At 48.9% G+C, this 15,147-nt stretch overlaps 1 protein-coding gene across 2 annotated transcripts in view; it reads left to right on the top strand.

Annotated features, from left to right (window-relative positions):
• Positions 1-14,738, top strand: part of RALY (RALY heterogeneous nuclear ribonucleoprotein) — an 80,863-nt gene extending 66,125 nt beyond the window's left edge. For both annotated transcript variants that reach the window (XM_008568192.1, XM_008568193.1), the window contains exons 2-8: positions 6,794-7,058; positions 8,074-8,146; positions 10,412-10,578; positions 11,266-11,379; positions 11,600-11,784; positions 13,016-13,064; positions 14,385-14,738. In XM_008568192.1, the coding sequence (XP_008566414.1) occupies positions 6,803-7,058; positions 8,074-8,146; positions 10,412-10,578; positions 11,266-11,379; positions 11,600-11,784; positions 13,016-13,060 (840 nt within the window). In that variant the 5' untranslated portion in view covers positions 6,794-6,802 and the 3' untranslated portion in view covers positions 13,061-13,064; positions 14,385-14,738. The remainder of the gene's footprint in view (positions 1-6,793; positions 7,059-8,073; positions 8,147-10,411; positions 10,579-11,265; positions 11,380-11,599; positions 11,785-13,015; positions 13,065-14,384) is intronic.
• The last annotated feature ends 409 nt before the right edge of the window (positions 14,739-15,147 follow it).

Below are 15,147 nucleotides of genomic sequence, written 5' to 3'. Positions count from 1 at the left end.
ATAGTATAGGACTAAATACATCACAGTATAGTTGAGGGGCAGGAGTGGCTCTGCAAGGGCTGCCCCTCCTGGCCAGTGTTCTATCCTTTCCCACCCCCCATACGGTGACAGGTATGAGGAGGGGCAATTTTATGAAGTTTCTAGGTTTGGTTCTAGATACTAGGACAAGGGAGAGAGCATGCATAGGCTCCCTACTACTGACTCCCTTATTCTCAGGCAAAGTGTGGAGTACTGGGAGATGACATGGGTAAAGAATGTTAGGGCTGAAATGTAGAGGACTAGAATGCTGGGCTAGAATCACCTGCTTTCAGGGCTGGCCAGTTAGCTCAGTTGGTTAGAGCACAGCCTTGTAACACCCAGGTCAAGTGTCCCTGTACTGGCCAATTACCTCCCCCCCCCCCCCCCCCCCCCCCCAAAAAAAAGAATCATTTGCTTTTATGGGGTGTTTGGGTTATCCAGTTTCTTAAATACCTGCTGATGCCAGCTATTATACTGGGCACTTTACACACATTATCTCATCCTTACCCTAATCCTGGGAGGTGAGTATAATTCCCGTTTTCAGTTGAGGCATCTGAGGCCGGGCAAGGTTAAGGGGATGTGACCAAGGTTACAGCTCTGAGTGATAGGGCTTGGGATTGGAACTCAGTCCTGTCCGACTCTAGAGCCTGTGCTGTTTTTGCTGTTTTATATGCATTTTCCCTTTCTTACTAGAAAAAAATCAAAAAACAGGTTCCTGGAGAAAGAGGGCTCCTTGAAAAGCAAGTAGAGCACAAGGCCCCAGAGCACTCTGTCTGGTTCCTGGCATCTCCACAGTGCCAGCACAGAGGAGAAAGAATGCTCAAGAAATGTTTGTTGAATGAGTAAACGGGATGGGAATTGGGTAATAATAGATACAGGTATAATCTTGTATCCTTTTGAAGTACGTTACTGATGCAAAGAGTACTTTCACATCAGTTAGCCCAATTTGATTCTTGTATCAGATCTGAAAGGTAATCAGGGAAAAGATTACTTCTGTTTTCAGAATATGGATGATAACACTCAGAGAAATTACATGACTTGTTGCAGGTCACGTGACTAAGGACAGCAGCATAAAGCCAAGCCTTCTGGACCTGTGGCCTGTAGCCCTTACACTTCCATGCACCCAGTGTTCAGCATGCTGGGAGCTGAGATTTCTTACGGGAGTGGGAATGGTCAGGAACTAAAGAACTCTTTTTGGGAAATTAGTCCTGTCTGGCCAGTAATGATCATTCAGGCAATCCTAATGAGCCAGGGTCTGGCGAGTTTAATGAGATTAATAGATGTTCTGTCATCCCTGGCTGTCTGGTAACCAGGAGCCTCTGGACCAAGGAGGCCCTGGACGCTGATTAGTCTAATTGCTTTTCTTTCTCCAGAAATAATCTCCCCATCACTGATTGCTATTTTCCTTCCAAGCCACCCAGATGGTCCCCAGTGTTATGTAAGGGCAGAGAGCTAGCCACAGGCTGCTGTGACTCTCATCCCCATGCAGGAGAATAAGAATAGGACAGAGATATCCAGCAGGAGTGGCCAATACGGAGACTCTGAACAACACTGGGGTAGCGAGAACAAGAGCAGCAGCTCGTCCTTTGAAATGAACACTTCAAGAGGAAGAAGTCCAGGGCTGGAGAGAATTTACGGAGAGGGGAGTAGGCATTCTGATGGCTGAGTGCCTGAGAGTTCAAGCCAAAGGCTAGACTCAATCTGATCGGCAGGATTAGGAGTACATTAGAGGTAACATAGCAGAGTCAGAGGCTTAGGACAGCTGTTGAGGCAGTGGCATGCATGTAAGGTGTTGAAACAAGAAACCTGGATTCAAGTCGCTAGCTACTTCTCTCACTAGCTGCTTGAGCTTAAGTAAGTCACTTATCTTTGCTGATTCTCAGCTTTTTTCCCATCTGTAAAATGGGACTAACAATTTCAGGATAAAGGATATTGTCTTAGTCTGTTTGGGCTGCTATTACAAAATATCATAAACTGGGTGGTTTATAAACAACAAAAATTTATTTCTCACAGTTCTGGAGGCCGGGAAGTCCAAAATCAAGGCACCAGCAAATTCATTGTCTGGTGAGAGCCCGCTTACTGGTTCATGGACAGCCATATCCTCTCTTGGTAGAATGGGCAAGTCAGCCCTCTGGGGCCTCTATAAGGGCACTTCCCAAAGACCCCACTTCCTAATACATTGGAGATTAGTTTTCAACATAATGAATTGGGGGTAGGAGGGGCATTCAGACCACAGCAGGTATAAACCGGCTTTGTTCACTAAAGTCCTGTACAAATATGAGGAATTATAGAAAAGGGGACCAAGGACCAAGGAGAGTATATATGGCTGACTCAAGGTAACATATTCTCACTCTGGAAATTGGTACTCAAGGCATTCCTATGAATGCGCAATCTTGCCCCTGCAGATTCCTGTTTTTGAAGTCAAACAGGCTTGGGTTCCAGCTCAGGCTTTGTTCTATTAACCAGTTACTTTGGTTCTCTGAGCCTATTGGAGTGTCCCTAAGAAACCTTCCTAACAGGGCTGTTGTGAGGATTAAATAATGTGAGTCTCTGACACATCATTGACACTTAGTAATTAGAGGCTGTTCTTACTGTGATGGATCTCTGGAGGTCTCCTTTACCCAAAGTTCAGATACCTTTTAGGGCTTTTCTACCTTTACAAAGCCCTGTCACTTTTCTACATGTTAAGGCTTCGCTTGTGTTCCAAAACATAGTTTCCATCTGAAATGTTTAAACTGGAAAAACGATTTGTTTTTGCCAAATTTCTTCTGTTTTTAATAGCCTGAAGAAGCAAGCCCATCCCTTTGAGCTGTAAATTGCATTTCAAAGCCTGTGTCCCTGGCGAGTTTTAATGAGCGTAAGAGCCCAGCTTTTATGCAGCAATTATTTCTCTAGCAGGTAAAGGTGAAGACACTTACTTGGGAGCTAGTCCCATTTTCTCAAACATAACATGTTTTTGAGATTCTGTGCCCACTCCCAGCTCCTCACTGTCTTGGGGGGACCTGTCTCTTACCAGCCCAAAAGGAAAAGTGGAATATGAGAACCCTAAATTTAGAGTCAGAGGACCCATGGGGTAATCCTGCCTCTGCTACTCACTAGCTATGGCATCCTGGCCAATATCCATGGGTCATATAAGCTTCATGCTCACTAAGGTCCCTACTAATCTGACATTGCAGAAGTCTCTAGGAACAAATCTGGTTCTCTCTCTCTCTCCCCCTCCCCTGCCCACCACCATCAAGAATAATCCCTCTACCTACCTCTCCTGAGCTCATTGCTAAGCAGGGGCCTCTGGGAGGCTACAGACACCTTGCTTTCCATTACACAGCTTATCTGTGAGGCAGAGCTTGGCCCAGGAGGGGAAATACCTTATCAAGTCAGGCAGCTTCTGCTGAATAGGATGTCGATATTTTCTAGGGCTCCCACTCTAAGTTAGGGGGAAGGTTTGTAAAGCATAGGAAGAATTGGGTTGTGGGGTTGAGTTAGCGAATGGTTGATCTGTGGAGGTGGGTGTTTGGGTCAGAGATTAGAAAAGGGTGCCTGTGGGGCCGGCCCGGTGGCGCACTGCTACAGTGCGCCGCTTGAGAGCGTGGTGGCGCTCCCGCCAACGGTTCGGATCCCACATACAGACCGGCTGCTCACTGGCTGAGCGAGGTGCGGGCGCAACACCGAGGGTTGCGATCCCGTTGCCGGTCCCGGTCTGGTACGGGCGCGACACTGAGGGTTGCGATCCATTGCTGGTCACGAAAAAAGACAAAAAGGAAAAAAAAAAGAAAAGGGTGCCTGTGAACATCTGCCCCCACTATTCCCCACCACTCAAGGCAGGCCTCAGCTAGCCCTTCTTACCACCTCCTGATATCCTTGCCATTTCTTTTCTAACATTTATTCAGCACTTACTGTGCCCCAGCCTTTGTCAGACTTGCTTCTAACATTTGCAGGGTAGAGTAAGAGTACAAATGAGGACCCATGTACCATGTGTCAAATATTTGAAGGTTATAAGTGAAGCTAACAAATTGTGTTGTTTATAACAACTTGGAAGACCATGTCTGAATTTAGAATTCTTGGACTCTTTGGGATTCTATACCTAAACGTGACGATTCAGGGAGATCTAGTCTGGGCCTGCCCTCTTTTCATTTTCTACCCCCAATTCCATCCCTCACTTGGACATTGTGTGGTCAGTCAAACCTTTCTATGTCCTCACAGATACATGTCCCCTTGGGCTTAGAGAATCTGCATAACCTGCCCTCCAAAAGAGTGTGCAGACCTTGAAAGCAGATTGGGGGCTGTTTAGATAGGGAGTTCAGGGGTTGGGTACCTAGAGCATGCTGCAGGTGGGCCTTCATATTCCTCACCTAGACCAGCCATACGTATACACTTCCTAAGTCTCTTCTCTACAGATCAGAAATCTAACTTTAATGTGAAAACTAACTTTCACATGGCTTCTGGCTGCCTCTCCTTGGCATCATACAGAATGTGCTCCAGTCTGACCCTGACCTTCATCTAGAATGAGCCCACAAATGTCATTGTTAGTAGAATAGAGAAGTGTTTGTGGTCTGAGTAATTATGAAATCTTTAAAGGGCTTCACAGTTTGCAAAGTCCTTTTATGTACGTTGTCTCAAACCCCAGGTGATAAGAGAAAAGACTGAGTAGGGCCAAACTTTGCTTACCAGCCAAGAAGTAAGTGCTGATCTCTCCACAGTACCAAGCACAAGTGCTAGCACCAGCAAATGCTTCCTGCTCAGTGGTATTAGAGGCTCCTGGCGGACATCTGAGGGAACTCACAACTGTCATGTCCCTGCCAGGTCCATGGCAGAGCCAGCAGTCATCAACAGATCTCTGAACCATCATCCCTCCCTCTTCTCTTTCTATGTCAGTCCACACACCAGGCCTGCTTGGCTCCCTCCCGCCAAGGCAGGTGGCATCTTCTTCGGCCAAAACTTCATATCTCTGAGCTGAACCACCCAGGAGAGAATCATCTGATGCCCACAGAGACCCATAAACTTCTTGTATACCCATGGGTGGATGAGGAATTGATCTTTGAAGCTTGTCATCCAGGTAGGAGAGGGACTGTCAGAATTGTGAGGAATGGAGAGTCCAAGGGGACCACCATGCATTGAGCATTTCCTGCTGCATATGGACAGCATGTTAGGTGTTTTCATGGGTAATCTCCTTTGTGTACTTCACATAACTGATAATGATTGGAGTAACAAGAATCTGTCCCTTCCAAAAGTCTGTCATTTCCAAAGCTGGCACTAACCCCTTCATCAGTAGCAGTTATGGCATCCTCTCAGCCCCCTTCTCTCATCTAGATGGTGCACGCCTAATCCCAGTATATTATCCACTGAGCTTACTGCAAGCCGTCTTAAGAGCATTTTCTTCCTCAGAATCAGCCTCATGTCTAGCCTATGATTTCCTTGTAAACAGTGCCACCTGCTGGTCAGAAGGTGCTAGGTTCCAGGCAGGAAGGATTTAGGAGAAAAGGGTTGCTAACCCTAGTGGGACAAAAGATAGACTTTCCTTCTCAAATTCACTGAATAGAAGCCCCCCTGCCCCCAAATATTAGGTAAATAGGCTGGTAGGCTAATGAGAGTTTTTTGTACACGTTGTTTGGTGTCTTTAGCATCTTCTGAAATGGCTGTAGGGTAGGGTATTGAGATAGTGAGTTGCACCAACCCAAGCCAACGAGCCGAAGACTGAACCAGAAAGTATAAATGCCAGGGCTTAACTTTAGGCTTTTCTTACTGAAACTGAGCCTTTTCTCTCTTTCTCCCCAGAGCCTATGCCCAGGTGTAACCTGTCCAGGGACGGGATAGGTTTGTGCAGTGCTTTGGGGTAAAAGACATTGCCAGAGTGTAGAGAGCAAAGAGTAGGTGCAGTCTAATTTCTAAACCAAACAGAACAAAATCTGAATGTGTAAGTATAAAAAAATTCTTAGATAAATCTGCTGACTTAGACTGTAGTATTTAAGTTGGCGTTAGTTCTGGGAAGCAGAGTGGTAAAGTTGAAAGAAATGGGCTTTAGGTACTGACTGATCTGGGTTTGAATGCCCGTTACTATGCTAGTTAATGAACTTTATCAGAGTCTCAGTTCCTGGAAAAATATGGATAATAATTATAATACTCACTTGTGGGGTCTTGGGAATATTGTATGCCATCCATAGCCCAGTGAATGCCCAGTAAGGCTTATTTAGCACACCTTTTTCAAAATGGCCAGTACCAATAATGACAGTCATAGCTTGGTCTATGTCTGAATCAGATTGAATGATTTTCATAATATGGTATGTTCCGAGTAGCATTACTTGCAATTACCATGAGACCTCTTTGCCATAGCTCTACATTGAAGGAATAGAAGAAAAGCTGTAGAAGATCTTCACATTTAGATCCTGAATCGGGTAACCTTTGAGATGAGCATGTAAAAAGGGGTGGGCTCAAAAGAATTGGAGTCAAGTAGACCAGCGTTCAAATTCCAGCCTTGCCATTCACTAACATTGTGACCTCTCTGAATGTGAGATTCCTCCCTTATAAATGTTGTGGCTTTACTTACCATGTGAGTACCAAATGAGGGGACATGTAAAGCACCCACCATGAGGTCAGCAGCCAGTAAGTGGTAACTCTTGGTAATATAACAAGAAAACAAGAGCTGAAACAGGAAGGCTGGATGCTGCAGGAGTGTGTGTGTAGGAAATCAAGCAATCCAGCATAGTCAGGATGGTGGGTCATGGGCAGCCCTTGAGCCCAACTATGGACCCAGCCTCACAGTGGCTCTCTCTTCTTCCAGGTGGCCACCATGTCCTTGAAGATACAGACAAGCAATGTAACCAACAAGAATGACCCCAAGTCCATCAATTCTCGGGTCTTCATTGGAAACCTCAACACAGCTCTGGTAAAGAAGTCAGATGTGGAGACCATCTTCTCCAAGTATGGCCGTGTGGCTGGCTGTTCTGTGCACAAGGGCTATGCCTTTGTCCAGTATGCCAACGAGCGCCATGCCCGGGCAGCTGTGCTGGGAGAGAATGGGCGAGTGCTGGCTGGGCAGAACCTGGGTAAGCCTCTCTCCATAGTATTCTTCAGAGTAGCTGCTGTCCTTCACTCTCCAGTTCCCTTTTTAGCCCTCCATCTCCATCCTCCTCCCCAACCACTGCTGTGAGATTTTGTAACTTAAATAAATTGAAGTTATAAATTAAGTAGTTATAAAATTGCTGTGTATAGGGGAGAATTTTAGATGCCCCTGGAAAACACTTTTGTACTGTTCCTGCTTTCTCAGTGCTTCTTAATGATAAGCTTTATGGTTCTATTTAAAATGCAGATTCCCCAGAGAAAAGGTACAGAGTGGACTAGCACAGCCTGTTACATTGGGCTACAGATGACTTAGGTTAGAACTCTTTTTGAGAGCCAGCAGGATGGGCTGGGAGCACAAGGACAAAGCGGGTATCCTTGGTCTTCATGTTACGTATATGTCATGTGACCATGCTAGTAGTCAGCCTTGGAGTGTGTACAGTGTTTGTATATGTGCACATACTTCTGTGTATATGTGTCTAAGAAGGGATATCTATATATGTATTCCTGAATACAAGGTATATGGATGAGTTTGAACATGTGGAGAACATGTGGATACATACCTTTTTATGTGTTGGTGTAGTGTGTGTCAGAATATACTTAAATGTGAACAGATATGCATATATTCATTTCCCAGATATCTATCCTGTACACCATTCTAGCCATAAAGATGTTTGGTAGAATATCCGTGTGGATGTGCATTGACTCATTTGCATATGGGCAATTATGCCTATGATGTTGTAGCCAATTCTGAGTATACTTGAGAGTACTTAGGTTATGTGTGTGTGACTTTCTTACCTGGTTATGTAAACGTGTGTGAGCAGGTGTCTGTATGTGTTTCTGTGTGCCTGACGTGTGTTTCCATGAGTGTACTTGATAATGCACATAGGTATGGTGCATATGGCATGTGTGTGTGTGTGCATGTGTGTGTGTGCGTGTGTGTGTTTGTGTGGGCACTGCTGTCGTGCCAGCATTCCAACTCTGCCTCCTCCCTCCACACAGACATCAACATGGCTGGAGAGCCCAAGCCCAACAGACCCAAGGGGCTAAAGAGAGCAGCATCTGCCATATACAGGTGGGGCGCTCTGTCTGTCTGTCTGTCTGTCTGTCTGGGTGGAATGGGTCCCTCTTTGCGAAGAGGGAGTAAACGCTGGTGTGATGGTGTGCTGAGCCTAGAACTTGGGGAGACGTTTGGAGTTGAGAGCCTGTGGAGAATGGGCTGAGTGGCCATACCTAAGCTCTGGCCCTCTCCCCTTTGTTTCCCCAGTGGCTACAGCTTTGACTATGATTACTACCGGGACGAGTTCTACGGCAGGTGAGCAGGGGAGGGGCGTGCCCAGGCATGAAACAGCCAAGCTGGAAGGGTCCTGAGAGATTGCTGGTGCAGCCCACTCAGGTGTCCAAATGAGAACAAAACCCAGAGTTGTGGACAGGTGTTTGTCCGAGGTTGCCCACAATTCAGTGGCAGAGCTGGGACTAGAGTCCAGTTCCACAGGTGCCCACGTCAGAGCTCCTACCACCACACCACGCAACACACTTTGTCTAACATTCTGACTGCCCTTTTTCTTCCTAGTCCTGTGGTGAGACTTGAGGGTACTGGACAGCCAAGGAATGTATGAACATAGCCAGTTGGAATACACAACAGGGTCCAGCATCAGTAGCAGGGAGTTTAGGCCCTCCTACTTCTGCTTTTTAGTCTCCTTACTTTTCAGGTGCCCAGCCAGCTGGAAGGAACCCCAGAGCTCATTCTGAGCCTCTTGGCTTTATGATTATAGCCAACAAGCCAGCAGCCCTGAGGTCTGAATTAGTCTCTAGTGGGCTGTGTCCTACCCTCCAACCCCAAGCCCACCCAGAATCCAGCCTTGAGGCTGTGGGTTCCCACTCTAGCAGCAGTAGCTACATTCTTGAGTGGAAGTCATGGAGGAGACTGACCCAAACTTCTCCTCCTTTCCTCCCTTCCTCCAGCTCAGCCCACCCCCACCAGCAGCCTAGGAAGAATAGAACCTTTTTGAGCTTCGGTTTTCTCATCTGTGAATGATTTCAGGAGACAGTGGTGTGGTGGGAAGTGCTCTAGCCTGGGAATCAGAAGACTTAGGTGCTAATGTCAGCTCTGCCACTGAATAGATTATGTGACTTTGGGCAAATCCCCTGCCCAGTCTGTGGAATAGGCTTGCATCAAGTGATCTCTCAGGGCCCTTCCAGCTCTGGGATTCTGTGGTTCAGTGATTCTGACCAAGGCCAGAGCCGCCCCCTCCCCTTGGGGGCAGAAATGCAGGATTGAATCCAAGGTTGGATCCTTTCCCAGAGACTCTCTGTCTCCAGCCATCACCATCCCTAGGGCAGGGGCTTCCTGAACAAAGGCATGCCAAGGAATGGGACATTGAATTGCCCAGTGATGGCAGGTTTCCTGGCTGTCATCAGGAGAGTGGTCCCAAAGTGGAACTGCTGAGGCTGTGGTTCCCTGCAGAAAGGGTTGGGAGAGACTCCTTCTCAGCCTGCTAAGTTTCTGCTGGTCAGCAGGAAAAGAAGCCATTCTGGAGAGGGCTGTGTGATGGCTTTGGGGACACAACACACAGTCTGGGAGCCCTGAGGTCGATTGAGCTCCTGAACCTTGATACCCTGCAGGCCCATGGCCTCTATCTCTGAAGTGGAGCAGGAAGGGTGGGGTGATTAAGGAGGCCCAGAATAAGGAAAGGGCTTAGAGTCTAGCCCCATCATGTCTCTGAGGTCATGGTCCCTTCACCTGTCATTCCTTCTAAGGTGTGTTTTTATTAACAAGTTATCTTATGCTGTACCCTCACAGCAGACTTGGGTAGACACTGAATTTGGGTAGCCATCCTCATTAGGTAGGTGGGGAAACAGGCTCAGGCAGGCTCAGGGATTGGCCTCTATTCCCATACTTCCATTCCTAGCTGGGGATTTGTGCTACTTTGAGGAGATTTGCAAACTCAAACTCTGACCAGAGATTGGGGTGGCAGTTGACTGAGCAGAAGCCAGGTCATGTAATACAGCAGGCCTGGGTGTCAGGACAATCTAGGGGGCCCTTTTCTGGGGCTAGTCTGTTTGCTACTCTGTTGAATTAGGGTATAACCACTACCATCTTCTGCCTCATCACCCTTACCTGGCTTGGCTGGTAGGAGAGGTGGATGTAGTGAGGATCCCCGCAGCCATCAAGGTCCAGAAAGCCCATCCTCCTCACCCCAGGGCTTGTTGGGAGCAGGCAGAGGTGTGTAGTGCAGGCTTTCTGGCCCCTCACCAGCCACACGCATTGGGCTAGAGCCACAGTGTCCCCTGGTGGCCATGGGCCATGCTGCAGCCTCTGGCCCCTTTGCCCTCACAGGCTCTTCGACTATCGGGCCCGCCTGTCACCGGTGCCAGTGCCCAGGGCAGTCCCTGTGAAGCGACCCCGGGTTACAGTCCCTTTGGCTCGGCGTGTCAAAACTACCATACCAGTCAAGCTCTTTGCCCGCTCCACTGCCATCACCACCGGCTCAGCCAAGATCAAGTGTGAGTGACTATATTTTCTTTTTAGATAATTTGTATTTTTACTATTAGCAAAATAATAGAATCACATTTTTTTACATTGGAAAATAGATAAAGGAACAAATCTCCCACAGTTCTGCAGCTCAAACACAACCAAGTGAGTATTTTCATGCATTTCTAAGAGGAAACGGCTGACATTTGAGGAGGAGGGGCTTGGGTTGGGCACAGAGAGTCCAGTGCTGTGACATGATGCCCAGTGAGGCGATGGTGTCATCTTTCCTCTAGAAAGGACAAGGACATGTCTATACAGGCCCACTGCTCCACATTCACTGCAGTCAGGCACCCAGGAAATCTGATTGCAAAAGACCCACATTTACACATGTTGGAGACAGACCTCATCCTATAACACAAGTAAAGACACATGGTCTTGCTCAGATGCACACAGAGGAACATACCACATACCTGCATTCCTGTTCATCTGCTGCCCCTTTCTGAGTTGAGAGGTCTAGGGAAAAGATAGCCAGGTTTAGAAGTGTGGCTGGTCACTATGGGGGTGGCCTCCAGAAAGTCTCAGGAGGAGGCCTTTTCCCTGGATCGGAAAAGAACCAAAAAAGAACTGCCTTCCTGGTTGACAGAATGGGTTTTGGGTTTTGTGTTAGTGTCAAGCCCCTAGGCCTCCGATGACAGCCCTGTCCCCCCCTCCACTCCCAGTAAAGAGCAGTGAGCTGCAGACCATCAAGACAGAGCTGACACAGATCAAGTCCAACATCGACGCCCTGCTGGGCCGTTTGGAACAGATTGCTAAGGAGCAAAAGGCCAACCCAGGTCAGTCGCTGAGAGTTCTCACCCAGCTCTATGATCAGTCCAGAGCATGGGGAGGATAGTACATGGGGAGAAGGGCTGGGGCAGCCTCCGATCCCAGGAGCCCTGCAGCTCCCTTTCCACCTGAACCCACATGCTGAGGCCAGCTTCTGCTGAGGTGCTGCCCTGGGTAGCTGCCCCAGGCTGAGTTTTATTCTCCCTCCTCCACCTCTTCCCCCTCAAGATGGCAAGAAGAAGAGTGATAGTGGCACTGGCGGTGGTGGTGGCAGTGGCAGTAGTGGCAGTAGCAGCCGGCCACCGGCCCCACAAGAGGACATAGCCTCTGAGGCAGGCATACCCCAGGGAGAAGCTCAGGCTCGAGATGACGGCGACGAGGAGGGGCTGCTGACACACAGCGAGGAGGAGCTGGTGAGACCTCGCCGAGGGTGGGGCTGTCAAGGGCCGGAATGGGACTTCGCAGCAGGGGAAAGGGGACCCTCTGAGCTGGTTGGCCCCCTGTGAACACCCTCCTCCCTCCTTGCGTGGGCTCTAGTGGGCAGGGGGTAACTACCTGTTTCAGCCACCAGTCTGAAGTCCCACTGAGTATTTGATCAGACAGTGGGCAGCTTCCAAGCCCAGGGCCTGTTCTGGCCTCCATTCTCTGTGTGTGGGTTGGAGAAGAGGAAATGTGGGCTCAAGGGAGCACACTGTGTCTGCAGAGTTCTAGAGAGCAGGACTGGGGTTACCTGGGGAAGCCACAGGGAAGTGGGTGTCAACTGAACATGAGAATTTTCTAAAAGCCACTGCTGCTTCAGCATTAAGTGGGCTGTCTAATAAGAGAGTGAGTGCTCCCTTTTACTGGAATTTAACAGGGAGCTTATGTTGAGTAGAGAGATGGATTAGACTCTTAGTCTGTAAGGTATGTTGTATACTTGCTACTCATTTACTTAATGAACACTCAGTTGAACACCAGACCCTGTAGTCCATTCTTTCTAACTACATTTAACCTTAGCAACAGTCCTGCCCTATGTAAAGTATTACTGTTCCCACATTTTAACCTGTGAGGAAACTGAAGTTCAGAGGGGTTCAGTAGCTTGCAGGGCCTCATAACTAACATACCAAGCCAGGATTGGAGGCCAGACCTCTTCAGTAGGTCTGGAGCTTTCTCCTTTTCATCACTGATGGGTTCCAGCACGAGGACAGATGGGCTCATGGCCATGACAGTCAAGAGGTCCTCCTCATGCCCAAGAGTGCCCAGCTCCTTTCAACCTAGCCTGATACATCCTCATATTCTCTCGGGCATAGTGTTCTCTATAAAGGCCCTAAAGAAGCCTTAGATACCCCAAAGATGGGGAGCTCACCAGTCTATAAGGTTTGTTCTGATCCACGGTTTCTCTGCACAGAAATGTGTCATCTGCCACCCATAGAACTCCCTTGACTGGTTCGTTGTCTTGCCTGTAGACAAAACCATCCTCTCAAGACCTCAAGTCAGCTTTGATGGCTGGTCCCATCGTCATTCCCCTTGGCTGTCACTTTCCCTTTCTGACTGTATACTTCAGATGCACTCTGGGCCCCAGGATCTTTCTGGACAGATGGCCCAGGGCAGGACTCAGAGCTTTCAGTGAGTGACGTGTGGTCTCTCTTCTCTCCTCCTCATCAGGAGCACAGCCAGGACACAGACATGGAGGATGGGGCCTTACAGTAAGCAGGTACGGGGATCCTGGTGGCCAGGGGGTAGGGAAGCACTGGAGTGGAGGTCGTACCTTTTCATGGGTCGGGCAGAAATTGTCATGAAGCAGACCTGGTAGGGTAGCACAGTGCCCAGGGATGAAGGCCCTCCCCATAGCCAGCCATCCTGCCACACCCATTTGTGGCAGGGGGCTTGGCAGGCTGAGGAAGCATAGCTTTGGGTGGGCTAGCCAGGCCCACCCAGCAAGGGTTCCTTCAAGTACACTCTGAACCATGTTGCCTGTCTCCACCCTTGAGGAGCTCCTAGTCTGGTGGAGGAGGACACAAACCCTCACCACCCAGTGTTGAGCAGGATGACAGTAGAGGGAGGCCCAGGTGGTGGAAGAGATGATGTGTAGCTGAGTCTGCTCATGATTGAGGAAGAAGCATTCTACGCTGAGGGAACAGCCTTAGCAGAGGCACAGAGCTGTGACAGCCCTTGGTGTGTGGCGAGGCCAAGAGCCTCCTGTGGCTGCAGTCCCAGCTCTGCATCATAGGGAGAGGACGCTGCTCATCATCAGAGGGTGATGACTGTGAAGGGGCTCACTTGCCAGGCTTACGGGCTTGGGCTTGATCCTGTCATGGGCAGGAAATGCCCTGTGTACAAGCTGCACCTGTTTTATCTGATTTCATCTACAACCCCACAAGGTTGTGATAGTGCCAGTATAGCAGATGTACAAACAGAGGCACTGAAGGGTGCAGGAAGACAGCACGTATCTCACGAGATTCAAAGGTGTAGTGATTGGTGGAGCCTGGATTTGGACACAGTGGTGTGTGGGCTCAAAGCCTACTTTCTAGCCACCGTTCAGCACCCTGCTCTGCCCTACCCTAGAGGAAACCCAGATCACACCTAGCTCTGCCTCCTTTCTGACCGCTTCTCTTAGGACCATGTTCAGAATAAGACAAACTTAGGTGCAGGAAGGTTTCAAACACCTGTGCTGCCGGGGAGCTACCTTGGTTCATGACACACTGGTGTTGTAAGATGCTCCACCAGCAAGGGCTTCCAGAACAGTTAAGTTTAGGAAGTTGTAAATATGCAGTCTTCCTCTTGGAACTTCATAGTTTGTTTTACCTGGGAGCCTAATTTTTACCTTGTCAAGCTAGTTCACAGGTGAGGAAATGACTCAGGGAGGGCATGAGACTTGCTCAAGGTTATGTGGCCAGAAAATTATATGAGACCAGGGCCAGACTGCAAGCATACTTCAGTCTGCAGACATCATTCCACCCTTTCTTCCCCCGATATCAAGAACACCAGAGTCTCTTCCTCTCAACCTTAGTCTCTCTGTCTCTCTCTTTCTCAGCCTTACAGGAGCAGTGGCCACCAGCAGGAGAGGGGCATCACTGTCCCAGGCCTAAAGCCAGGCACCCACCCTTGGATGCCACTCCTCAGCGGGTACCAGAGGAGAGCTGGCAGCAGGCACCTTTTTCCCCCGTGCATCACAGCCAGTGCCACATCCTCTGCAGGTGGAGTTACCGGCCTCCCCCTTCCCTATGCACCCTCCCTGTCTGCACTGCCCCGGCCAGAGGGCAGAGCACAGGGGTTTCCTCACACTCTGCCTTCCCTCCCCAGGACACTCCCAGGCTTGGGGTTTTTCTATAGGTTTGGAGGGGGGCCACAGGGAGGGGACCTTGACAATAAAGAGATTGGATCCCAACCTGTTCTGAGATGGGATGGTTTGTTTCTCATGAAGGTGTCCTGGCCCTTCTGCCCACTAGAAAGCCAGTCTGGTGTACCCCTTCCGTTCTCACCTACTTCTCTGCTCCCTAGCAGGGAGTCTTGTCTAGGGTGCCTAATACTGATCCATCTGAACCTTAGTTTCCTCAGCTAAAATGGCCATAGGGCTGTTGGGGAGGGTCAGATGTGCTAGTGCCTGTGAGCACACCTTGCTGGCTAAAGCGCCAAGTGCTTGTGACCCACTTGGTCACCCAGTAGTAAGTCAAGGCCTCATCTCTTTCCTCAGCTTCTCACTAAGTCTGGTCTTTGCCAGCTCTAAAATGATTCTAGAATCCACCACTTCCTCAGAGACCTTCTCTATCCTGGCTTCAGACACCATGGTTTTTTCT

The sequence above is a fragment of the Galeopterus variegatus genome, unplaced genomic scaffold (genome assembly GCF_000696425.1).
Source record: "Galeopterus variegatus unplaced genomic scaffold, G_variegatus-3.0.2 Scaffold386, whole genome shotgun sequence".
Classification (NCBI taxonomy): Eukaryota; Metazoa; Chordata; class Mammalia; order Dermoptera; family Cynocephalidae; genus Galeopterus; species Galeopterus variegatus.
Note: the sequence above shows the minus strand (reverse complement) of the source record. Positions and strands in the feature narration are given on the sequence as shown.